General features: G+C 40.7%; 1 protein-coding gene across 2 annotated transcripts in view; it reads left to right on the top strand.

Moving 5' to 3' along the window:
• Positions 1-10,897, top strand: part of wdr26a (WD repeat domain 26a) — a 100,769-nt gene extending 89,872 nt beyond the window's left edge. For both annotated transcript variants that reach the window (XM_043687373.2, XM_087984681.1), the window contains exon 14: positions 9,087-10,897. In XM_043687373.2, coding sequence (XP_043543308.1) covers positions 9,087-9,112 — 26 coding nt within the window. In that variant the 3' untranslated portion in view covers positions 9,113-10,897. The remainder of the gene's footprint in view (positions 1-9,086) is intronic.
• The last annotated feature ends 15,044 nt before the right edge of the window (positions 10,898-25,941 follow it).

Here is a 25,941-nt window from a genome sequence, read left to right as displayed (position 1 = left end):
CTTTCTTCTCTCTCAAAAATCTGTTTCCTAGTTTTGAACTCCCCCACCTGAGGGAAAAGCCCTTGCTGTGTTCACCTTATCTACGCCCCTCAGTATTTTATAAACCTTTATAAGGTCACCCCTCAACCTCCTCCTACACTCTTGGGGGGGGGGGGGGAGTCCCAGCCTGTCCTAATAACTCAAACTCCATTCCCAGCAAATCTTTTCTGAACCCCCTCCAATTTAATAATATCCTTCCTATAGAAGGTGACCAGAACTGAACACAGTACTCCAAAAGGCACCTCACCAACATCCTGTACAACCTCAACATGAGGTCCCAACTCTTATATTCAAAGGTCTGTGCAATTGAAGCAAGCATGCTAAATGCTGCCTTAACTTAATTAGAGATAAGTCGGCCTTAGATCTTTGCTGGTCAAATTATTGGAGATGATTCTGAGAGACAGGATTTATGTTTACTTGGAAAACCATAGTTTGATAGCATGGGTTTGTGAGAGGCAAGCCCAATTGAATTTTTTGAGGATGTGACAAAGCCCATTGATGAAGGTAAAGCAGTGGATGTGGTGTACATGGATTTTTAGCAAGGTGTTTGATAAGGTCATCATGGTAGGCTCATTCAGAAAGTAAGGATGTATGGGATACAGGAATAGACAGTGGTAGTAGATGGAAGGTATTCAGCCTGGAGCTTGGTGACCAGTGGTGTTCTACAGGGATCAGTTCTGGGATCTCTACTCTGCTTTTTATAAATGATTTGGATGAGGCAGCGGAAAGGTGGGTTAGTAGGTTTGCTGATGACATGAAGGTTGGTGGAGTGGTGGATAGTGTGGAGGGCTATAGTAGGTTGCAATGAGGCATTGACTGGGTGCAGGGCTGGGCTGATAAGTGACAGATGGAGTTCAACCTGGAAAGTGTGAAGCGATTCATTTCAGATCGAATTTGAACACAGATTACAGGGTTAAAGGCAGGATTCTTGGCAATGTTGAGGAACAGAGCGATCTTTGGGTCCACAAACATAGATCATTTAAAGTTGCCACCCAAGTTGATAGGCGCATGGTGTGTTGGCTTCCATTGGCAGGGGGATTGAACTTAAGAGCAATGAGGCTACGCTGCAGCTCTATAGAGTCCTGGTTAGACCACACTTGGGATATTGTGTTGAGTTCTGATCACCTCATTATAGGAAAGATATGGAAGCTTTAGAGAGGATGCAGAGGAGATTCTCCAGGATGTTGCCTGCACTGGAGGGCATATCTTATGAAGAAAGACTGAGGGAACTAAGACCCATCTCATTAGAGCAAAGAAGGTTGAGAGGTGACATGATGGAGGTGTACAAGATGAGAGGCATGGATAGACTGAATAGTCTGAGACTTTTTTCCCAGGGCAGCAATGGCCATCACAAGGGGCATAATTTTAAGGTGATTGGAGGAAGGTATAGGGGAAATGTCAGAGGTGGATTCTTTACAACCTGTGTAAAGTGGTCGGTGTAGGGAATGCATTGCAAGGGGGTAATTGAGTCAGATACATAGGGACATTTAAGTGACTCTTGGATAGGCATATGGATGATAGTACAATGAAGGGTATGTAGGGGTCTGATCTTAAAGCAGAATAAAAGGTCAGCATAGCATCAAGGACTGAAGGACCTGAACTGTTGTAATTTCAAAGAATTATGTACCTGAACCCCTAGGTGTCACTGTTCGACAACACTACCCAGGGCTCTACCATTCATTTTATCAGCCCTGTGCTTGTTTGTTTTACCAAATTTCAATACCTCTCCTTCATCCAAATTAGTTGTTTGCCACTCCTCAGCCCATTGACCCAATTGATCAAGATCTCTTTGTAATCTTTTATCATATTTATTGTCCACTATCTCACCAATTTTGGTGTCATCCGCAAACTTGCTAAGCACGCCTCCTATAATCTCATCCTAATTGTTTATATAAATGACAAATAAAAGTGGATACAGTACCAAACTCTGTGGAAGACCACTAGTTACAGGTCTCCTGTCCAAGAAACAACCCTCCACCACCACCCTGTGTCTCCTACTATAAAGTCCATTGGCAAGCTTATACTGAATTTCATGTGATCAAATTTTACTAATAGTCTACCATGCTGAACCTTGTCAAAGGCTTTAATACAGTACATGTAAACAACATATATGCTCTGCCCTCATCAATTTCTTTGGTTATTTCCTCTAAAAACTCAATCAGGTTTGAGAGACACAATTTGTGGGCGGCACGGTGGCACAGTGGTTAGCACTGCTGCCTCACAGCGCCAGAGACCCGGGTTCAATTCCCGCCTCAGGCGACTGACTGTGTGGAGTTTGCACGTTCTCCCCGTGTCTGCGTGGGTTTCCTCCGGGTGCTCCGGTTTCCTCCCACAGTGACAAAGATGTGCAGGGCCAGGTGAATTGGTCATACTAAATTGCCCGTAGTGTTAGGTAAGGGGTAAATGTAGGGGTATGGGTGGGTTTCGCTTTGGCGGGTCGGTGTGGACTTGTTGGGCCGAAGGGCCTGTTTCCACACTGTAATCTAATCTAATTTCTCTCGCACAAAACTGCTAACTATCCCTAATCTGTCCTTACCACTCCAAATGTAACTAAATCCTATCTTTCAGAATCACCTCTAACAACTTACGCACCACCAATGTCACGCTCATGGGTCTATAGTTCTCAGGCTTCTCCTTACAACCTTTCTTAAATAAAGGCATGCCATTAGCCACCTTCTGGTCTTCTCTGTATTCCTTTCAATCTTGTCTATTACATTCACTGTTCACAGTATGACCTGTTGTGTACTGGAGTTTTGACCCATCAAGCCCACTGCCATTTGACATGATCGTGACTGATTCTCTACTTCAGTACCATGCTCCCTCCCTATGCCTTTTTGAGAGTTTAGTCTTTATAAATTATTTATTTATTGGTTAATTATATACAGTGTCTTGGCCCTCTCAGCTTTCAGTGGTAGAGCATTTCACAGGTGTCTCCTCATCTCAATCCATAATGGATTGTTACATTTCCTGAGATCATATGACCAAGGGACAGTCATCTCTGTATTCAACTTGTCCATAATATTTAGATGTAATCGACTCTCGTTTGTCTAAACTGCAGTAAATAATAGGCCCAGTCAACCAAATCTCTCATCATATGACAAATCTACCATCTCAGGAATCAGTCTGGTTAACCTTCACTTGCTCTACCGTAAGCATATTATGTATGAAGAGAGCAAAACTGGAAGGAATAATGCAGGTTTGGTGTCTCAGTATACAGTTGCAATGATACCTTCTTGCTCCTGTACATAAACTCTTTTGCAATGAAGGCAGCAAATCCACCACCCCCAAAAAACTCTTGCACTTGCATGCTTGCTTTCAGTGAATGGTGTACAAAAACATTGATGTCCCTTTGTATATCAATGTTTCCCATGCTGTCACAATTTAATAATAGTATTTTTTTCCCCTACCAAAGTTCACATGTTCACACTTAACCATATTGCACAGTTTCTGATATGTTTGCCCATTCAACTTGTTTAAATTGCCCGTGAGCTGCTTTAATCCTCCTCACCACTCAGTCCCATTTAATTTTGACATCAGCAAACTTGTAAATATTAAATTTGATTCCCTCATTGAATTTAATACGCATTTCGAATAGCTGGCTACAACTAGGGGAAAATGTTGACAGATGAATGTAACATGGGGAAGAATAGAATTACCTACTTGGACATCCTTGTATACAAATCGCTGAATGTTTATATGAACCTACATCAAGTAATAAAAAGGAAAGTCAATATTTTGACTTTAATTGCATGGGACTTCAGGTACATAAAATCTTCTCAGAATCTAGGTGATTGCAGCAGCATATTTAAAATAAAGTTTTCGTTTTCTTACCCAAGGATATACCCAAGGAGCATAAATTGAGAGCACAGGCTGTCAGGGAAGGATGTCGTTGAAATGTGGAACTTTTTCAAGGAACAGATACGACGTGTCCTTGATATGTATGTACCTGTCAGGCAGGAAAGAGATGGTCGTGTGAGGGAACCTTGGTTGACGAGGGAGGTTGAATGTCTTGTAAGGAGGAAGAAGGAGGCTCACATAAGGTTGAGGAAACAAGGTTCGGACAGAACGTTGGAGGAATACAGGATAGCTCGGAGGGAGCTGAAGAAAGGATTAGGAGAGCTAAGAGCGGGCATGAAAAATCTTTGGCGGGTAGGATCAAGGATAACCCCAAAGCCTTTTATGCGTATGTGAGAAACATGAGAATGATGAGAACGAGTGTAGGTCCAATCAAGGACAGTAGTGGGAGACTGTGTATTGAGTCGGAAGAGATAGGAGAGGTCTTGAATGAGTACTTTTCTTCAGTATTTACAAATGAGAGGGACCGTAATATTGAAGAGGAGAGTATGAAACGGACTAGTAAGCTAGAGGAGATACTTGTTAGGAAGGAAGATGTGTTGGACATTTTGAACAACTTGAGGATAGACAAGTCCCCTGGGCCTGACGAGATATATCCTAGGGTTATGTGGGAAGCAAGAGAGGAAATTGCAGAACCGTTGGCAATGATCTTTTCATCTTCACTGTCAATGGGGGTGGTGCCAGGGGACTGGAGAGTAGCGAATGTTGTGTCCCTGTTCAAAAAAGGGAATAGGGATAACCCCGGGAATTACAGGCCAGTTAGTCTTACTTCGGTGGTAGGCAAAGTAATGGAAAGGGTAGGATTCATGAGTATCTGGAAAGACACTGCTTGATTAGGGACAGCCAGCACAGATTTGTTAGGGGTAGGTCTTATTGAATTCTTTTGAGGAGGTGACCGAGCATGTGGATGAGGTAGAACAGTGGATGTATACATGGATTTTAGTAAGGTATTTGATAAGGTTCCCCATGGTAGGCTTATGCGGAAAGTCAGGAGGCATGGGGTAGTGAGAAGTTTGGCCAGTTGGATAGAGAACTGGCTAACCGGTCGAAGTCAGAGAGTGGTGGTAGATGGTAAATATTCAGCCTGGAGCCCAGTTACAAGTGGAGTTGTGCAGGGATCAGTTCTGGATCCTCTGCTGTTTGTAATTTTTATTAATGACTTGGAAGAGGGAGTCGAAGGGTGGGTTAGTAAATTTGCAGACGATACGAAGATTGGTGGAGTTGTGGATAGTGAGGAGGGCTGTTGTCGGCTGCAAAGGGACTTAGATATGATGCAGAGCTGGGCTGAGGAGTGGCAGATGGAGTTCAACCCTGTCAAGTGTGAAGTTGTCCATTTTGGAAGGACAAATAAGAATGCGGAATACAGGGTTAGCGGTAGGGTTCTTAGTAAGGTGGAGGAGCAGAGGGATCTTGGGGTCTATGTTCATAGCTCTTTGAAAGTTGCCACTCGGGTGGATAGAGCTTGTAAGAAGGCCTATGATGTATTAGCGTTCATTAGCAGAGGGATTGAATTCAAGAATCGTGATGTTGCAGCTCTCCAGGACCTTGGTAAGGCCACATTTGGAGTACTGTGTGCAGTTCTGGTCGCCTCATTTTAGGAAAGATGTGGAGACTTTGGAGAGGGTGCAGAGGAGATTTACCAGGATGTTGCCTGGAATGGAGAATAGGTCATACGAGGATAGGTTGAGAGTGCTAGGCCTTTTCTCGTTGGAACGGCGAAGGATGAGGGGTGACTTGATAGAGGTTTGTAAGATGATCAGGGGAATAGATAGACAGACACTGGGTACAACAGTGTGTTACAAGGGGACATAAATTTAAGGTAAAGGGTGGAAGGTATGCTGGGGTGGATGTCAGGGGGTAGGTTCTTTACCCACAGAGTGGTGGGGGCATGGAATGCGCTGCCTGTGGGAGTGGCAGAGTCAGAATCATTGGTGACCTTTAAGCGGCAATTGGATAGGTACATGGATAGGTGCTTAAGCTAAGACAAATGTTCGGCACATCGTGGGCCGAAGGGCCTGTTCTGTGCTGTATCGTTCGATGTTCTGTATTCTATGCTATACTCACCTTAAAATAGATACAGTTAAGGTTCAGTAGATTTTTTCCTGTGGTTGTCTAATGGGGAGAGATTGGGTAGAATGTGTTGGGGTATATGCTGAAAAGTTCAATTGTCATCTTCATGATGATGTAGGCTCAGGCTGTGGTGTACTACATTTGTTTCAGTTACAACGGTGTCTTGGGAATAGTATGATATACAATAGCTGAGTATTGGTTCACAAGGTAAAAGTGTACAATCTGAAATGTATGAACAGTTCATTGGTAGGATATTTGTTCTGGGATAAATTTACTGCGGATCAGACTGCATAAACAAATATAAAACTGCACAACTTAGCGTTTGTGTTAGGAATTTACTTGAAAGTGAGAATTATAATCTGCAGAAATTCTGATGCATTCCCTCTACATAAATGGTAGAGAAAAGCGAATTTTGATTTCATTTCTAAATCAAACATTTTACAATTTCTTATGAAGTTGACAGTCTACCTAACCAAAATGTTTATGCCTTATTTCTTAAATTTGTGTGTTTAGTGTAAATATTTACTTAGTACAAAACTTAAACATTTCTCAAAGTAGTCAAGAAGTTGAAACTTTTTGTATTGCACTCAAAGACTAAGGTATGAGAAACCAACTTGTGGGGGGGAGATCAGGGGCGCAACCACAGCATGAGAAGAAAGTGCTGATTGGATAATTATTGCCAAGGGGAGCAGTAGAAACAGTTAACTCTCAATCTTGGTTCTCAGGACAGGTAGACTGATTAATATATCTAGCAGGATATTGCCTGGGAAATGCAGTGGAGATTGGCAGTTGGTCTTGTCTCCAAGAAAGTGATAGCGTTTGTACGAGCAGGTAATTCTCGTATAAAGTATGTTCGTAAACACAATTTGTGAATTGCCAGCTTTCTTTATAAAGCAGACTCCTGTTTGCTGTTACACGATTCTCATGCCCAGCACTGGGTGTCGTGGTTTGTGGAGGACTGGACTCTGCATCGGCATCACATGTTCACTTGGCTCATGTGCCTTCTTGTGAAGAGCTTTGTGAAATGTTTGTGCTAATGGACTTGGAAAAGCATTGTGAAAATGCCTCTGCAGCCTGAGGACAAGGAGCTGTTAACAGAAAATCTGTTAATCTAAAACTTAAAGTAGAAACAAGAGTGAAATTATACTAGAATTGAATAACAGTAAAAGGGCAGTGTTGAGCAGTTTGAAACTTGGTTTTGTTTGTATAAAGAGTTTTTATTCCTCTCTATGTTTTAAAAAGTATGTTTAGATGTTAAAGAATATCTGCAGGCTCTTGTGAATCTGTTTGTGACTTATCATTGTGGTTACCAACTGCAAAACAAAACCAATAGAGGTTTGGACATGGTCAGTCAGCTGCTCTGGGTGGTCAGGGTCAGGAAACTCTGAACATAGTGAGTGAGAGAGAGAGAAAGGCACACTGTTGTGGTGCATGTGTGGAGATATCCTGAGAGTGTGAATAGGTTGTGCGTAAGAGATTCAGGGTTAGGTTAAAATGTTAGCAAAGATGAAAGTACGTAGGGACGATATTACAAGAAATGGTGGGTACAGTAGCAGTGATAGTGAATGTGAGTATCAATGAGAAGATAGTGGTACTTTCACTGGCAGAGTGGAGACGGTCATTGGTCATCTTCCTACATTCTGTGCATTCCTTGAAATGGTTGAAACTGCACTGGCCTGGATGGTAACCCTGGTCCAGGTTGGTGTGGTTCCAATAGAATGGTATCCTCTGGCCTCGGGGAAAGGGTGTCCTGCCTCTGCATCACCCCATCCCCATCAGCATCTCCATCTCCCTGCCCAAAAGAGGGGACCAATTTTCCATTGTCTGCTGCATCCAGGGCCAATGTCAGGAGTCAAGCAGGGTAGCTCAGAACTGACAGTTCTTGTCAGGTTGCACAGTATCTTTTTAAAGATACTGTGCAACCTGCAGTACAGATGTTGGTCAATTCTGGGATATCCAGGAAGTGTTAAGCAGTTTTGGAAATGGCACATGATATGATAGGACTAGAATGTGAGAGAGGTACACCAAGGGATGGGATGGGTAATAAATCCAGGTGGATTTTGTAGAATAAGTGAGAGATCTCCTCAAGCATCACAATGTGAAACCCTCTGGAGAAACTTGACAAAACTGACACGCAGTGAAAGCAGTTGAGATTCAGCCCTTGATCTATCAAGGCATGTTTCATTTTGGGATCTGTCTTGTGCAGTGTTACCACTGGATGGTATCAGAAGACTGGCTAGAATATAGTGCAGGTATAGATAAAAACAATGACTGCAGATGCTGGAAACCAGATTCTGGATTAGTGGTGCTGGAAGAGCACAGCAGTTCAGGCAGCATCCGCGGAGCAGTAAAATCGATGTTTTGGGCAAAAGCCCTTCATCAAGAATACATCCTGGGATGCTGCCTGAACTGCTGTGCTCTTCCAGTGCCACTAATCCAGAAGCAGGTATAGATGCCAATCGAGAGTAATCAGTTGAGGATTCTGATGAATTGCAAATATAATACCATACAACAAGTCAGTTAAACCAGGTCAACATTTACTTAGACTGTGCTATTGTTTGTGGCTCGAAGGGCAGAATGGCCTACTCCTGCATCTATTGTCTAACTACTTTTGTTTCGATTTTTACTGGTTTTTTTGTGGTTTGCTGCTAAACATGTTTTTCCCATAGGTTCCATTATTTCTATTGTACTATTTTCTGTAACACAGCGCCACATGGGAACCCAACTAAGGCGTAGTAGGAGAATTACCCAAATTCCTTTGCCTGGATTAAACAGGGTCTTATGTGTAAAATGAGCAGCTTCTAAAATAGGTTGACGATTTGGGCTCTGTGTGGTGCGTTTGTGTGCGCTAGTTTGCATTGATCATTGCCATTGGTAACTGACTCCTGGGTATTACATGTAGTTGTAACATTTTAAAGAAAATCTAAATATAGTTCTGTCGTCTTTTGGACAGTTTTTGAGGGTGCCTCTGTGGCACATCTGCAGTCTGAAATATTGTTTATTTGAACAGATCAAAAAAAAAGGTTTCACTGCAGTTACTCAAAATCATAGTGTGCAACCTATGAATGATTTTATTTTTGTTTGATTTTATCCTGTTAATACTGTGTTCCTCTTCTTTTCAGAAGCTTGCAGCAGTATGGATAGTTGACGGTGACTTTACAACAGGCAGCTTCAAACTGAAATTAGTCATGGAACAAAACTACTTGGGTTTTGGCACAAATCAGCTGTGGTTGATCAATGGATAAGATGTGCTTGTGATGAAAAACTCATTCCCAGTCTTTTCAAGAGTGCCAGCATCTGACCACCTTGCTTCATAGTTACAAATGCAGGAGAAACAATCTCCTAAGACCCCAGTGAGACGTCATTTTGAATTTTACTCATTGGTCTTGAAGAGCCGTGTTGCATTAAGACTCCATGGAACTCAGATTCTTTTCTGCCATTTTTTGCTTCTACACCATGGAATTTTAAGTGCTTGTTTGGAGTCTAACATATTTGCTAGGAAGAGATAAGCTTTAGTTTGGAGCAAACATGCATTAAAATAGAAGATTGTTTTCATTCTGGTAGCCTGAATTAGTAGAAATAATTACAGCTCAGCCCATAGATTTTCACCTTGGGTCATGCTGCCCTAAAATGTTTTTGGTGACCTTTGGGGAGAGGAAGATTTAAGAGTTCATGTACAAAATTTCAGGGCTTTTTAAACAAAATTCCTCATTGATAGCTGAATCATTTAAAACTCATTCCTGCATTCATTCCCTTATCATGGTCTTCCACTTGTTTTATGATAAATTCATTTCAGCATTCTTGAAATTATCACAAGTGACATTTTTAAACAATAGTATAAGATACCACATTAATTTGTTTAGGGGAGGTTTTAAGCCCAAGTTGACACTGATTGAAAGAGTGTATGTGGTCCTGCTGACTGTACATTAGTACATGTGCTTCCATTTAGACTTGTAACTGCACCTATTTGACTTGCAGATAGAATCAGTGCCAAGTGATATGGTATGGCCAATGTATTAACAGACTCAGGCAGAGTTTTATATCATTGCTTCAAATTTGGCAAATTCTTGATCTCAGCTGGATTGGTACCAGGCATTGCTCCTATATTTTTGGCAAGATGGAGATTGTGGATGGAATGCAGGATTGACATCAGAAATCACTGAATTTGCAAGTAGGCAACATACCTGCTTTCCTTTGTCAGGAACTGCTGAAAATCGGACGTTTAAGCCAGGGAAATCGAAGTGGAAATGTAAATGCTAATTGAGGAGGAAACTCACCGCACCTTTTACTTGTGCAATATATAGTACTATTCTTTACTATTTTGCCTATTTTTAATCAAACTATTTAATACCCATTCACCGAAGATTTGTCATTCCCCAGTTTTTTTTGTATATGTCCCCTACATAATTTCAATATTGTTTCTGTTTTTGTCGTCCTCTCCTCTTTCTATCCCTCTCTTTTTCTCTTAACCACCCCCCTCCCAAAAAAGCCAATACTAATGATCACTGGCAATTGTCTAATTACCAGGTTTTGCACTGCTGCCAGAATGGGAAAGGCAAAGGTCCTATCTCTTCTAGTGAACCAAGTTCCAATGTACAATCTGTTCCTGTTCATGATAAGTGACATTTAAGGGAAAGGGTCTGGGTTCTTAAGGGGTCAAGAGAAAAGGTGTAACAATGTGGTCTAAATACCTTTATTTTGTGAGTAACCAGAACTTGACCTTCCAAGGTTAGATCTGGGATGGTGAGGACAGTGCAAGGAAACAGCAATGCAATCTGATCAATTGAATAGTGACTTCATCGATCAAGTACCCAGATGATCGATTATAAATTTGTACTTTGCCAATTTATTTGTACATTCTTTTAGAGTCCATGATTTATTTTTTGTGTACAAATGCTATTAGAATGAAGATTAAATTCTCTTCCAAATTCGGGTTTGTGTTGTTTGGAAGTTTGCTTTTTGCACTGGCAAAGAGAGAAAAAGGAAAACAATGATCACTTTGCAGATATGAGGTCGCAAATGATTTTCAATGATGAAAGTTGTAGTTTGTACTTAAACTGTTAAACTCAATATTGAAAGAAAGGGCTTTAAGGGGAAAGCCGCATTCCTAAGAGACTGTAGAAGGCAACCACAGAATGTAATGTTTTAGTCTAATTAGAGATTAACAGCAATGCGGCTTTCAACGTGCAATACAGCACACCCAAACTAAAGCAGTTGAATTTGTGCAAATGTCATCGAGGCCCAAGCTAGGAATTGTTTCCCGAGCTTTGATTCAGAGTTGAACATACACCATATCTCTGGAAGTGTCATAGAATTGCAGCTGCATTTAACGTTTCCATGTGTGGATCTGTATGACTGGGGAAACTCAATTTCCATTTGCACTGCACTGAGCTTGCATTATTACACTGGGTCTCCAGTACAAAGAACTGAATGTTCACTTGGATCAAGAACATTTTTTTAAATTTCCTGTTAGTCAATACATTTACAGGATTTATCCCTGGTTTAATTTAACCTGTGCTTTCTGGTGCATGACTTGTGCCTTTGGCTATGTATTTGCTGCCCTAGATCTAATAACCAGGGGTTAGAAAGTGGGCAGAAAGGTTCCATGTGAGTGCTAGTCGTTTGCTGTCTCCCTGTGAAATAGGACTTGTAGGTGGGTGTTAATTGTCTGAAATGCTTTAGAGTTCAAATGATTTACCATGCCACATTGACTATATACTTAGGTAAATAGACCATTTTAATTTATGAAAATTTGAGTACCCTTTAATGAGCAGGGGTAATTGAGTTAACAGTTTAATTCATCAGTTCATATTCAGTGTTATGACACCACCTAATACAGTAATAAAAGACCGACACGAGTCTTCTCGTCCCCCACAAAACTTGTATATTTTTAAAAATCCTGTCATAAGTGGATGTGCCCCAGATCAGGTGTCATTTTTATCCACAAATAAGTGATATTCAAAGCCTGCAGCATTCAACCATATTACAATATTCCTGAATCTTTTGAGACTTTTGGTGTTTGTATCAAGCACTGCGTAATGCCCAATTACTCTGTCCATTCGAGGTAGAAACTTGGTAACGAGGAGCATTAGATTATTCAACAAAGTTAATATTAAGGAGTATTTGAGGCAATGTGTTACTTTAGACTGCTGTTAAATTGTGTGCTGCATTAATTAGTATTTCTAATGAGGATTTTTGGTGCTGTCATGAGGGTATAGACTAGAATGAGAAAAATTACCTGATAGTTTACCAGTCACAGGTTGAGAAAATGTTCTGTTTTACAGCTTTGATCAGGATTACTTAAGGCGTATTTAGTATGTAATTCTTTTTTATAACTATTATACAGCTAAAGCAGAGTTCCAGCATCATGTCTGACAAATTTGCATGTCTCTGTACCTGCATTTACATCACTGTGCAGCACAAAGAATGGGATCCCATGTCTGAAATCCAAATCGGAATATGCTCAAAGATGATTGCATTCAGAAACTGATCTAAGCATATTTTCTGATAATATACTTTTGCATGAATTAATATCCATCTTATAATATTCACATTGATTAGTACTTAAGTATGGTGTAACTTTGATGTTCTGAGCTTTGAAATATGCTGTGCAAGTTGTGGAGTGGAGGTAGTGAACTGAACAGCCCTCAGTAAGCCATTTAGTCCACCTATCTGATCAAACTCTTTTGCATTTTGGAGATTGCTAGGTTCAAAGATATGCTTAATTTGGAGGTGGCAATCTTTTGATGCGCATATGCTGACCTGAAATGATTGATTAACTCTCAGTGCAAAGATAACTGGCAGAGGTGGAAAGCTAGGCTTGTTTTGCGTTCCCCTTGTCTTAGGGCATAAAAGCTAAATGTAGCATATATCCTGTTTCTGAATGTGGTATCACTAAATCTGCACAAATGAGGTTTTTCTTCTCTCCACATCTCTTCCCCCCGCCCCCCCCCCCCCCCCCCCCTCTCCCGTCATGGTTTAAACTCTGTTGAGCCTGTTGTAGAGAGGCTGTATTGGAAAAAGTAGTAAATGGCCACTGGAAGTGAACATGATCAGAATCCAGACCTCTTAACAACTTCCTGCAGCCTTTATTTTTGCTAGGTATATAAAGGGATAGATATTTATCTTTTGACTTTGGAATTGCCTTTTTGGTGCAATGTGCCTTGGGGTAAAAGTTAATACCTAGTGAAGACAAACCTTTGGAAGTTTAAAAGTAAGGTAAACTCAGGGCTACATTGACACCATCATAACTTGAGATTACCTAAGATAGTTCTTTAATCTGCACTTCTATTAATCAGTACCATAATGGTATTCTGAGCAACTGCATAGTCAGATACAGAATACATTAATTTCTATTCTGGATCTAGTGCCTTTTCTAGAAATTTTTTATTATTAATCAGTTGCAGAAAAAGTCAGTATTTTGATAATTTTTGGTCTCTAACATTTTTCCAAAGAAATAGAATATAGAACAATACAGGCCCTTCAGCCCTCAATGTTGTGCTGACCTTTTATCCTACACTCTAAGATCAAACTAAACTACATACCCTTCATTGTACTATCTTCCAAGAGTCGCTTAAATGTCTCTAATGTATCTGACTCTACTATTAGGGCTGGCAGTGCATTCCATGCACCCAACACTCTGTGTAAAGAACCAACCTCTGACATCTCCCCTAAACCTTCCTCCAATCACCTTAAAATAATGGCCTTCTGTGAAAGCCATTTCTGCCCTGGGAAAAAGTCTCTGGCTATCCTCTTTATTTATACCCCATATCATCTTGTACACCTCTAAGACACCTCTCATCCTCCTTCACTCCAATGAGAAAAGCCCTGGCTCACTCAACCTTTCTTTATAAGAAATGCCATCCTGTCCATGCAGTATCCTCGTAAATCTCTTCTGTACCCTCTCTAAAGCTTCCTATAGTGAGGTGACCAGATTGCAACACAATATTCCAAGTGTGGCCTAATCAAGGCTCTATAGAGCTGCCGCAAAGCCCCTCAGTTCTTAAACTCAAGTCCCCGCTAATGAAAGCCTACACACCATGTGCCTTCTTAACAACCCTATCAACTTGGGTGGCAACTTTGAGGGATCTATGGATGTGGATCCCAAGATCCCTCTGTTCCTCCACATTACCAAGAATCCTGCCTTTAACCCTGTAATCTGCATTCAATTTTGAACTTCCAAAATGAATCACTTCACACTTTTCCAAGTTGAGCTCCATCTTTCACTTATCAGCCCAGTTCTGCATCCTATCAATGTCCTATTGCAACCTACAACAGCCTTCCCCACACTATTCACAACTCCACTAACATTCGTGTCATTGGCAAACTTACTAACCCACCCTTCCACTTCTTCCTTCAAACAATGTAGGAAAATCACAAAGAGCAGAGGTCCTAGAACAGATCCCTGCAGAACACCACTGGTAACTGAACTCCAGGTTCAATACTTTCCATCTACTCACCACTCTGTCTTCTGTGGGCCAGGCAATTCTGTATCCTGACAGCCAAAATTCCCTGTATTCCATGTCTCCTTTCTGAATGAGCCTAGCATGGGGAACGTCATCAAACATCTTGCTAAAATTCATGTACACCACAGCCACTGTTCAACCTTCATCAATGTGTTTTGTCATATCCTCAAGGAATTCAAAAGGCTTGTGAGGCACGACTTGCCCCCTTCCCAAAAAAGCCATGCTGACTATCTCTAGTCAAGCTATGCTTTTCCAAATAATCATAAATCCTGTTTCTCAGAATCCTCTCCAATAATTTGCCCACAACCGATGTAAGACTGACTGGTCTGTAATTCCCAGATTTATTACTATTCTCTTTCTTGAACAAAGGAATAATATTTGCCATACTCTAATCATCTGGTACTACAGTGGACAGTGAGGACGCAAAGATCATTGCTAAAGGCACAGCAGTCTTTTCCCTTGCTTCTTGTAGTAACCTTGGGTATATCCTGTCTGGTCTGGGGACTTATATATCCTCATGCTTTTCAAATTTCCAGCACATCCTCCTCCTCCTTAACATCAGCCTGTTTCATGCTCTCCTCACAAATGCCAAGGTCCCCTCGCTAAGTTAAAAATCTCACAACACCAGTTATAGTCCAACAGGTTTAATTGGAAGCACTAGCTTTCGGAGCGCCGCTCCTTCATCGGGTGGTTGTGAATACTGAAGCAAAATATTCATTAAGCACCTCATATAGCTTGGATCTATGAACTGAAATTGCCCCAAATTATATTTAATGACATTTGACAGGAGTTTGCCTCTAATTTTGCAAAGAAAAAAAACAACAAAAGAACTGGAAATCGAACAAAAACAGATTGCCTGAAAAACTCAGCAGACTAGCTGTCCACAGATGCTGCCAGATCTGAGATTTTCTGGTAATCTCTGTTTTTGTTTATTTTTGCAAAGTTCATTTTTTTTTTGGATAGCATTTTGTTTGGTTGCTTTTCCTTTCAGTGATTCTTTTTCAACCACACGAACGATTTCTGAATCCTGCAGTTTCATTCAAATGCTTCCCACTAAAAAGGTTACTTGACAAAATAGTTTACCTTGCAACAGTACCTTGCATAATTTCAGAAACATTTTTGAATTCAGAGAATGTGTACTTCATTGGCTGGGCCAGTATTTAATTTCTCTTGAGAAGCTGGTGGTGCACTGCCTTCTGGAACTGCTGCAGTCTGTTGGTTCATGCACCATGCTGTTAGGGAGAGAGTAAGATTTTGATCTACTGACAGTGAAAGAATTGCAATATTTTCCCAAATTGGGATGGAGATAGGCTTGGAAGGGAATTTTCAGGTGCTGGTGTTCCTATGTAATTGCTGCCTCTGTCCTGCCAGATGATGGTGGGATGGATTTTGAAGGTACTGTCTGAGAAACCTTGGGCCTTGCTGAATGTTTTGAAAATGTCCTTTGTAAAACATAGCAGCACAAAATTTTAAAGAAGCAAGGGACATATAAAAGTTAGGCCCCCTCTGTGGTAATGAAATTTATAGTGAATATTTTCTGCATTATTCTTTGATACCGTCAGTGTCCATTTGGGGAAATGTTTTTTGGATGTCGCCACCATTCAATCTGTTGGATAAGGACCATAATACTTACATTATGATGACCTTTATTAGAGTTTTGTTCTGTCCTTCTATAACAGTAAACTGAATAGACCATCCATCTTGTATGCTAGACAGAAGTAAGCACTTGATAAGAGTTTGGCAAAATGTCCTGAGACTAAAGGTTTCAGTTTCTTTCTGTTACTGATCTAGAGTTGGGAAATATATTAGATAGCCTAAATTGATTTTCTTTCTGTGATAGTATTTTTTTTTTAAAAACTCAATTGTGGAATACCCAAACGTGAACTCAAAACCATAATTCTAACTTGTTGCCATATCAAACAATGTTGAGGATAGTTACAGCAAAGGATAAAACTTCTGATGCGATGCCCAACAATTATATCTGTACCTAGGTTCCAGAATGTTGGAAAGTCTTCTGAATTTATTGTGTCGATACTTTAGTAAAGGGTCAAAAAAGTATCCAGGAAAGAACCATTCTGGGCTGCTATTGTTTTTAAATAGTGAGTGAGTTACTGGAACTTGTGTTCATGATTTGGTATTACAATGAAAGCTACATGTGCACAATTATAGTTTCAGTTGTAAGCATTTTTAATTTATTGTCAACTAGCAAAGGTCCCATACCCACTCCAGTTACAATTATATGGTATTAGCATATTCACTACAGCATCTCCTTACTATCTACAGCCCTCTATACATTTTGGGTCTTCAGATTAGGCATCTATTAGGGCCTTTTCATTGTCCTTCCTCCATGCCTGCCATCTCTGTTTTAATTATTTTTATGGTCAACTTGTCTAGCAGCTCACCTCTTCAGAGTACGCTGATCATTGAATAAATTTGAAATACAGATTTTTAATTAGTAAAGAGTTAGAATTATGAGAGGAGGCAGGTATAAAATTAGCTGTGATCATATTAAATGATAGAACAGGCTAAAAGGGCTGAATTGCTTATTCTGCTCCAAGTTCTTGAAGCATTATTATTATTTCAATCTGAAGTGAAGAGGAATTTCTTCAGTCAGAGGATGGTGGATTTGTGGAACTCATTGCCACAGAAGGCTGTGAAGGTGAAGTCATGGAGTGTAATTAAGACAGAGGGGTTCTTGATCAGTATAGGGATCAATGGTTATGGGGAGAAGGCAGGGGAATGGGGTTGAGAAATATATCAGCCATGATCAAATGGTGGAGCAGAATGGCGAATGGCCTAATCTTGTGATATATTCAAGTTTGCCTGTGGTTTCTTAGGCTATGTTATTTTGAAAGACAACATTAAAACTTCCAAGAATGGGCCAGTGTTTGTGGGCTGTCCATATTCTCATTACCTACTAAGTATGGCTGTAAAACTTCGTGGATAGCTTGGGAACCGCATACCAGGTAGCTAGCAGTCTTGCCCCATGGCATTCATCAATTTGCTTTGGGTAGAACAGTTCTTAGTTTGCAATGAAAGGTTTTACATAAATTACTTCACCTTATCACATCATATTTCACATTTAGTCAGATATTTCACAAAGTAGCCATGATGTTGAGATGCTGGAGTTGAACGAAGGTGGACAAGGTTAAAAATCAAACCACCCCAGATTGTAGTCTAACAGGTTTTTTTTAAAATTGCAAGCTTTCAGAGCTCGTCTTCCTCAGACGTGATATAATAGAGGTATAAGACTCAGTATTTATAAGCAAACAGTTAACTTTAAAGATGGCTGCCTTTGTTGAATCCTTTAATCAGTTCGGAGGTAGATTGCTGATTAAAATGCAAAATCCAGATTCCTTTCAAGTCTTTGTCCCTAGATGATTAAAGGTTTTATCAATGTACAAGAGGTGATATCTCAGGTTAGACCTTGCACTTTAGCTTATTGTCTAACCTGAGATATGACCTCTCATACATTGATAAAACATTTCATCTTCTAGGGACAAAGACTCGAATCTGGAATTTGTGTTTTAATCAGGAGTCTACCTCCTAATTAAAGGATTCGACAAGGGCAGCTATTTTTAAAGTTATATTTTTGCTTATAAATACTGTGTCTAATACCTCCTGTATCATACCATGCCTGAGGAAGGAGCTGAGCTCTGAGAAACTTGCAATTTCAAATGAACTTGTTGGATTACAACCTGGTGTTGTTTGATTTTTGACCTTCACAAAGTAGGATGTTTGTGACTGTGTTCCTTCATTTGGAAATCTCCCAATTACAGTATCTTAAATGTTGGTTCCATTATTCTATTCTATTCACTGAATACAGAGGAACCTTGATTATCCAAACGACACGTCGGGGAGTATTTTGTATGGATAATCGAATGCCGGATAACACAGTTTAGCCAAGCATTGGGACCATGCGATTTGTTGGGATAATCCAGAATTCGGATAATCAAGGTTCCTCTGTAATTTCTTGATGTCAGCCCTCATGTTTTCCACTTTCTACCTTGTGTTCAGAAGATCAAAATAAATAGGAATGAGCCAATCAATCCACAGAACTTGCTTTTCAATAAAATCTAGCTGATCTGATTGTGACTTTTTTTTTAAGTTATCTAACTCAGCCTTCACTGTTCTCTAGAAACTGACAACCTCCTGTCTGGTTATTACAATGTTTATGTATAATTTCATTTTTTCCACTATTGTTCTGAGATGCCTCTTCTGATTTCACTGTCCCTCTAATTTTGCTTTTGCAGATTTAGCTCTGAGTTTCTAAGTCCAGATCATTGTAATTTAGAAACTCTAGTGGTCCCAGCATTGATAGACAACTCCCTTCCTCAGTTCCTGAGTGTCCATTTTCCACCAGGTGGCCATTATCCAGGATTTATTCTGAATCTTCAGACTTCGAGTGAGTAACCTCTTGACTGGAACTTCAGGTGAATTTCTGCAGCTGCTGTTTAATGAACCTTGAGTTGAAATTTTAATTTAATGATATGTGTGCCTCTGCAGTACTCTTAACAATGAACAAATAATCCAAAACACATAACCACAGACGAGGCTCTATTGAAGAGAAAAAGGGTTAAATTCAGATTCTCCAAAGTAGGTTAAATTGTTTAGGCAGGTGGAGTTTAGGGCTTTGGTACAATCTAATTTTGAGTCTTTGGTGACGTTGAGTACTGTGTTTCTCAAAAATACACAAGACTTGCATTGACTGTACATCGCAGTCCACTCATGGTGCTTCACATAGGAGTTACTTTGAAGTGCTGTCCATGCCTGTCTGGTCAGTGTTGCTACTGTTTACTGAAGGAAGCAATCCAGTCAAAATAGCAACATGAATAGCCTTTTAGTCTGCTGCTGTAAATTGTGGAGATTTTTGATTTGCAAGTTAATTGGTTTGTGTGATGCCATGTCTCTGCTCCTTCCTGACTGCACATGTCAGAAATTGGAGAGTACAGATCAGTGACACAAGCAAGTTGTTTATTCCCAATGTTGATATTCAAAGTGTAAATGTGAATCCATCAGGAATCTGTAGGTTTTACAATAATGTGCCATTTCTGAAGTCAAAGTATCATATGACTGCTGTTTTTTATTTCCCTACCAGATCAGGTTATCACATAGAAAATAGGAGGAGAAGGCCAGTTGGCCCTACAAGTTTGCACAGCCATTCAATATTATCATGGTTGATGATCCAACTCAGTATCCTTTTCCCATTTTCTCCCCATTCTTCCCTTTTAGCTCTAAGAACCAAGTCTAACTCCTTCCTGAAACGTGCAATGTTTTGGCCTCATGCTTTCTGTGGATTCTACAAGCTCACAACTCTCCTCATCTCATTCCTACCCAATATCTTTGGGCCATGACCTTGGCTTCTGGATTCCCTGGTCATGGGGACAGATTTGATCACATGAGCTTCAACATCCTTAGAGATACTTAATAAACACAAGACTCTGCAGTGGATAGGGTGGAACTGGAGACCCAGGTTTTGAATTTGAAACCTCTGGCTCTGGACAAACAATTCCTTGACATTGCCCAAAATATCTTCAACAGTGATAGTTTGGGAGAGGTTGAAGAATGCAGCGATAAATATCAATATCTTGAAATGATGCAGTAGTTGTAACTTTATAGATCGCAACCTTATATTGGGACTAGATAGTGGTTACCCCTCTCTAAGGTTGGTGACTTAAGTCAGTGCTCAGATATGTCTGGATTAATGATCAGTAGCAAGTTCATATATACCTACCTCTGACAAAGGTGCTTTTAAAACTGTACTTTTTAATGAGCAATTGCTATTTCCTGTATCCACTCTCTTGTTGCAGTAATAATGTTCTCATCCACTCTTAAGCTGTAATAATAATGTTCTCTCTTCCCCACCCCAAAGAAAAACCCATAGTGTGGCAGATTGGGAGCATGAAAACAAATAAAGGTGCATGCAGTAGTTGAACAGGCCAGGTGATGATTTACTGGTTTCCCTTTCTTTCCTAGAGAGAAGGGTCTTCCTTCCACAGAATTGCAGTGAGGTATACTGTGATGCATCGTGACCAGAAGCAGAGCATAGACTATCACACTTGCTTCAATATCCTTGGAGTCTTGTGGTCATTTATTAAATTTTTTTTAAGGGCTGTCAGGGAACTGGCTTAGCTTGATTCTATTAGGTGTGTTGCACATGTTTGCCTATAATTTGGCACAAATGCAAGCCAAAATAATTGGTTTTCATCAAACCAAATCAATAATCAGAATGGAGAAATCACAGTGGTGCTGTTCCTTCTTGAAGCTTCGTGTGAAGGCAAGTTATTTAAGTTGTGTGTGGAGTAAGCTTTGCTGTATATCAAGCCCATGTGCTATACTTATATTCTTTTTATAATCAAGTTCAAGATGTGGGTGTCATTTGTCTATCCCTAATTGCTCAGAAGGCAGTTATGAGTCAACCACATTGTTTGGGTCTGGAGTCACATGTAGGCCAGACCGGGTAAGGATGAATGAATTCCTTCCCTAAAATACATTAATGAACCATATGGGTTGTTCTTGACAATCAGCAATGGTTTCATAGTCATCATTAGACACTTAAATCCAAGATTTTTTTTATTGCATTAAAATTCGACCATCTACCATGGCAGGATTTGAACCCAGAACATTAGTTGAGTTTCTGGATTGATGGTCTAACGATAATGCCATTGCTTCCCCATCCCAATGGGACCACTGGACAAGTGTTGCATGCTCAGATTTGCTGTCAGTCACTCTAGAAAAATAAAATTTCAGCCAAAAACTGCATGAAACCCAATCAAGTGTTCCACCCAATCAAGTGTTCCAATATATGAGAAGAAAAGCAATTTCAATTTTCTTAGGGAACAAAGCCAGTCAAACATTAATGTCCGGTCCAGTAAAATTGCAACTGCTCTTTTAATTTACCAATTAGTTTCTTGAGTCCCATGAATCTGAAAAAGGAAATCTATTTTTTGAACTGAGTTTAGACATTAAGGTGCCCACTACAAAGTTACTGCACATTGATAGTGCTAATAAATGTGAAATACAGCATATCCAAGAGTTGTTGCTAGGTTTCCTCCACAGTGATTTGTCTATGGCTTCTGGATGGATTTCCTTGAAAATTTCTAGTTCTAACAAAAAAAGGTGTGGTAGGCAGGAAACCGGTTTTGAAACAAAGATCCTTCTGTTCAGCACAGCTATAGTGGAGCCAGTTATCTAGAGCTTTTGGTATTTATGTGAATGTTTGCAATGGGCCTGATACTGAAATATCAAAAAGCGCACACATTGTCTGGCTTTTCAGCTGTGTCCTTGTTTGGGAGTGTTTCTCATTTTGGTCTCATTTTTGAAACTTGCAATATGGAACAAGCTGTTGTAACTGAGATCTCTGAAGTGTAATGCTGGGGGTAGTGAGCGAGAGCTTGTATCAACATTCTGGTCAGTGTGTAGCTTCAAATTCTGAATGGAGAGAGCCTTTTGAACCTCTCATCACTGGGTAAAGTATTGGTTTCTGTTACACATGGCACAAAGAATGAGGGAGGAGTATGACACAAGGTGTGTATCACACATGAAAGCAAGTTGGTTATGGCAATTTTCTTTGCCTTTAAATCCTAGGAACAACATTCAACTAAAAAGTACTTGTTTTGAGCTAACTATATCCTTTCTGCATTCGTTTTTGTTAATCCATTACACAATCTAATATCCAGCCTGTATTTTATGCTTATTTATTTTTCGTTTTAGATTATTTTAAATCATTTAATTATTTGATAAAGGTTAGAGCTTTTTAAACATTGTAATTGTTGTTAGAATATGTTAACTGCTTCCAATATTTCAGTTCCTGTTGTATTAGGTTTGAGAACATCCACTTTATGCCTCACCACTGCGATGCACGTGATGCTTCAAAAACAGGAGGAAATAAAAGGATGATTTGTACCCCTGTTTCTCAAATCTCAATAAAAAGAGAGTACTGCATCTTACTGAACTTCTGGCTTTTGCTCATCTTTGAGAGAAGGTGGGAACCAAAGGGTATGATTTGTCACTGTTTCTGGCTCAAGTATACAATTCTTTATACAATAGAGAATATTAGGAAGGGGATGCACAGCAGGTCAGGCAGCATCCGAGGAGCAGGAAAATCAACGTTTTGGGCAGGACTTCTTGATAACCATTCCTGATGAACAGCTCCTGCCCGAAACATGATTTTCATGCTTCTCGGGTGCTGCTTGATCTGCTGTGCATTTCTAGCACCACTCTAATCTTAGCTCTAATCTCCAGTCCTCACTTTCACCTAACATTAGGAAGGGTCAGAGCTAACGCGATTGCAAAGTCCTGGTTCTTCTCTAGTGTTCTAGGTTTAATCTCTGGTCTGGACTGTTAATCTTGACAAGAATAATGGAGACAACTGGCCTCAGTGCTGTACTGATATGCCCTTGCAGGGATTGTGGTACAGGTTTATCTGTTGGGTTCTAGAATTTTTCTTACTCATTCATGGGATGAAGGCATCGCTGGCTAGGCTAGCATTTATTGTCTATCCCTAATGGCCCTCTGGCAATAAAAAGTCAACCATTTTGTGGATCTGGAGCCACATGGAGGCCAGACCACACAAGGATGACCGTTTCCTGATGAACGGCTTATGCCCAAAACATTGGCTCTCCTGCTTCTCTGATGCTGTGCTTTTCCAGCACCACACTCTTTGACTCTGATCTCCAGCCCTCACTTTCTCCTGACAGTTTCCTTTCCTAAAGGGCATCAGTGAGAAAGATGGGACTCCTTTCCACACTTTTATCACATTTGATTCTTCCCATAGGATGAAGACTTGAAACATGCAGACTGTTGTTTCCCAAACCTGCAAATTTTAAATTTTTTCCCAGCAGCCCCCATAAGGTTAATAACTGGTGGTGTTGCCAACAGTAACAAACGGTGATGAGGGCTCCACCTGCTGAGTGAACTGTTGTGTTACACAGTTTCACTTATTTGCTGTCTGGCTGGAACGATGCCAAACCACTTAGTGGCCAGTGCACTCTCACTACACTGAAGAAGCACTCTTGATAACAGAAGATGTTGCTGCTGGACCACAATATAACTTTTTTTAAACTCACTTAGTAATATTGACTTGCCGACTAAGCAAGCATTTGTTGCCCATTCTTGGTTGTCCTTGAGAGTAAAGTGTGTTGAGTTATAGTCCATTTTGTGAAGATACACCCAAGATGCAGTTAGAGAGGATGTTCCAGGATTTTGAACAAGTGACACTGAAGGATCAGTGACACAGTTCCAAATCGGGGTCAGAAATGATACTGATAAGGAACTTGGAGGATACTTATGCATTCATTGCTTATTATCTTTCTAGTTGATGGTTGTCATGGGTTTGGAACATGCTGTCCAAGGAGCCTTAGTGAATGTCTGCAGTACCTGATGGTACACAGTGACACCAGTAGCAGCAGTGGAGGAGGCAGTGAATGTTTTCTGATGTGCCAATCAAGCAGTTGTTTTCTCCTGGACGGGTATCAAGCTTCTTGAAAGTTGTTTGTGCTGCACTTGTCCAGCCAAGCCAGGAATATGCCAATGCACTCCTGACTTGTGCCTCAAAGATAATGGATAAACTTTGGAGAGGGGTAACCGTGGTGGCACAGTAATTAGCACTGCTACCTTATTGCACCAGCAACTGGTGTTCAATTCCAGCCTTGCATAACTTGTGTGGAGTCCACTGGTGCTCTGGTTTCCTCCTACAGTCCAAAGATGTGCAAGTTAGGTGGATTGACTGTGTTAAATTGCCTTGTGTGTGGAAACATGTAAGCTAGGTGGGTTAGCCATGGTAAATGCAGGATTATATGGGATGCACTTTGGAGCGTCAGTGCAGATTCAATGGGTTGAATGGCTTGTAAATGCACTGCAGGGATTCTACAATTGAGTTGAGAGGTGAGTTATCGCAGAAATCCAACCCTGTGACCTGCTCTTGAAGATGTATATGACCTAAGGCTTATCAAGGGTAAAGAGCTGAATGAGATGGAAATGTGTTGCTGGAAAAGCGCAGCAGGTCAGGCAGCATCTAGGGAACAGGAGAATCGACGTTTCGGGCATTAGCCCTTCAGGAATCAGCTAAAGAGCTGAATGGCCCTGGTGGAACCCAAACTGGGCATCACTGAGCAGGTGCTGCTTGATAGCACTGTGGATGACCTATCCATTACCTTACTGAGAATCAAGAGTTTTGGCTGGATTGGATTTGTCTTTTTGTGTGTACAGGACATCACTCGATAATTTTCTACATTGCCACTGGACAACAGACTGTACAAGTCTTCCTTATTTTTGCAGAAATGTTGTCAGAGCCCGTAGCCATTCCTAGAATGAATCAAATTGGGTTCTAGATTGGCATCTATGATGCCGGGGACCTCTGGAGGAGGCTGAATTGGATCATTCACTCAGTACCTCTGGCTGAAGATTTGCAAATTGTCATTGATGCAGAAGTGGATAAATCCCCAGGTGTACCCTAGAACTTTGTGGGAAGCTAGGGAAGTGATTGGGCCTCTTGCTGAGATATTTGGATCATCAATAGTCACAGGTGAGGTGCTGGAAGTCTGGAGGTTGGCTGATGTGGTGCCACTGTTAAGAAAGGTGGTAAGGACAAGCCAGGGAACTATAGATCAGTGAGCTTGACATCGGTGGTGGGCAAGTTGTTGCAGGGAATCCTGAGGGACAGAATTTACATGCATATGGAAATGCAAGGACTGATTAGGGCTAGTCAACATGGCTTTGTACGTGGGAAATCATCTATCACGAACTTGATTTAGTTTTTTGAAGAGTAACTAAGAGGATTGATGAGGACAGAGAGGTGGATGTGATCTATACGGACTCCAACAAGGTTCCCCATGGGAGACTGGTTAGATCTCATGGAATACAGGGAGAACTAGCCATTTGGATACAGAACTGGCTCGAAGGTAAAGATAGAGGATGGTGATGGAGGGTTGCCTTTCAGATTGGAGGTCTGTGACCAGTGGCGTGCCATGAGGATTGGTGCTGAGTCCATTGCTTTTTGCCATTTTATATATATGATTTGGAATGTGAACGTAGGAGGGTTAGTTAGTAAGTTTGCAGATGACACCAAAATTAGAGGTGTAGTGACAGCGAAAAAGGTTACCTCAGAGTACAACTGGATCCTGATCAGATGGGCCAACAGGTTGAGGAGTGGCAGATGGAGTTTAGTTTAGATAAATGTGAGGTGCTGTATTTTGGAAAGGCAAATCAGCGCAGGACTTATAAACTTAATGCTAAGGTCCTAGGGAGTGTTGCTGGACAAAGAGGCCTTGGAATGTAGGTTCATAGTTCAGTTAAAGTGGAGTCACGGGTAGATAGGATGATGAAAAAGGCGTTTGGTCAAAGCATTCACTATAGGAGTTGGGAGGTCATATTGCAGCTGCACAGGACATTGGTTGGGCCACTTTTGGAATATTGTGTGCAATTTTGGTCTTCCTATTGAAAAGATGTTGTGAAACTTGAAAGGGTTCAGAAGAGATTTACAAGGATGTTGCCAGGGTTGGAGGATTTGAGC

The sequence above is a fragment of the Chiloscyllium plagiosum genome, unplaced genomic scaffold (assembly GCF_037043375.1).
Source record: "Chiloscyllium plagiosum isolate Xiang-an unplaced genomic scaffold, Cpla_swu_hap1 HiC_scaffold_3, whole genome shotgun sequence".
Lineage (NCBI taxonomy): Eukaryota > Metazoa > Chordata > Chondrichthyes > Orectolobiformes > Hemiscylliidae > Chiloscyllium > Chiloscyllium plagiosum.
Note: the sequence above shows the minus strand (reverse complement) of the source record. Positions and strands in the feature narration are given on the sequence as shown.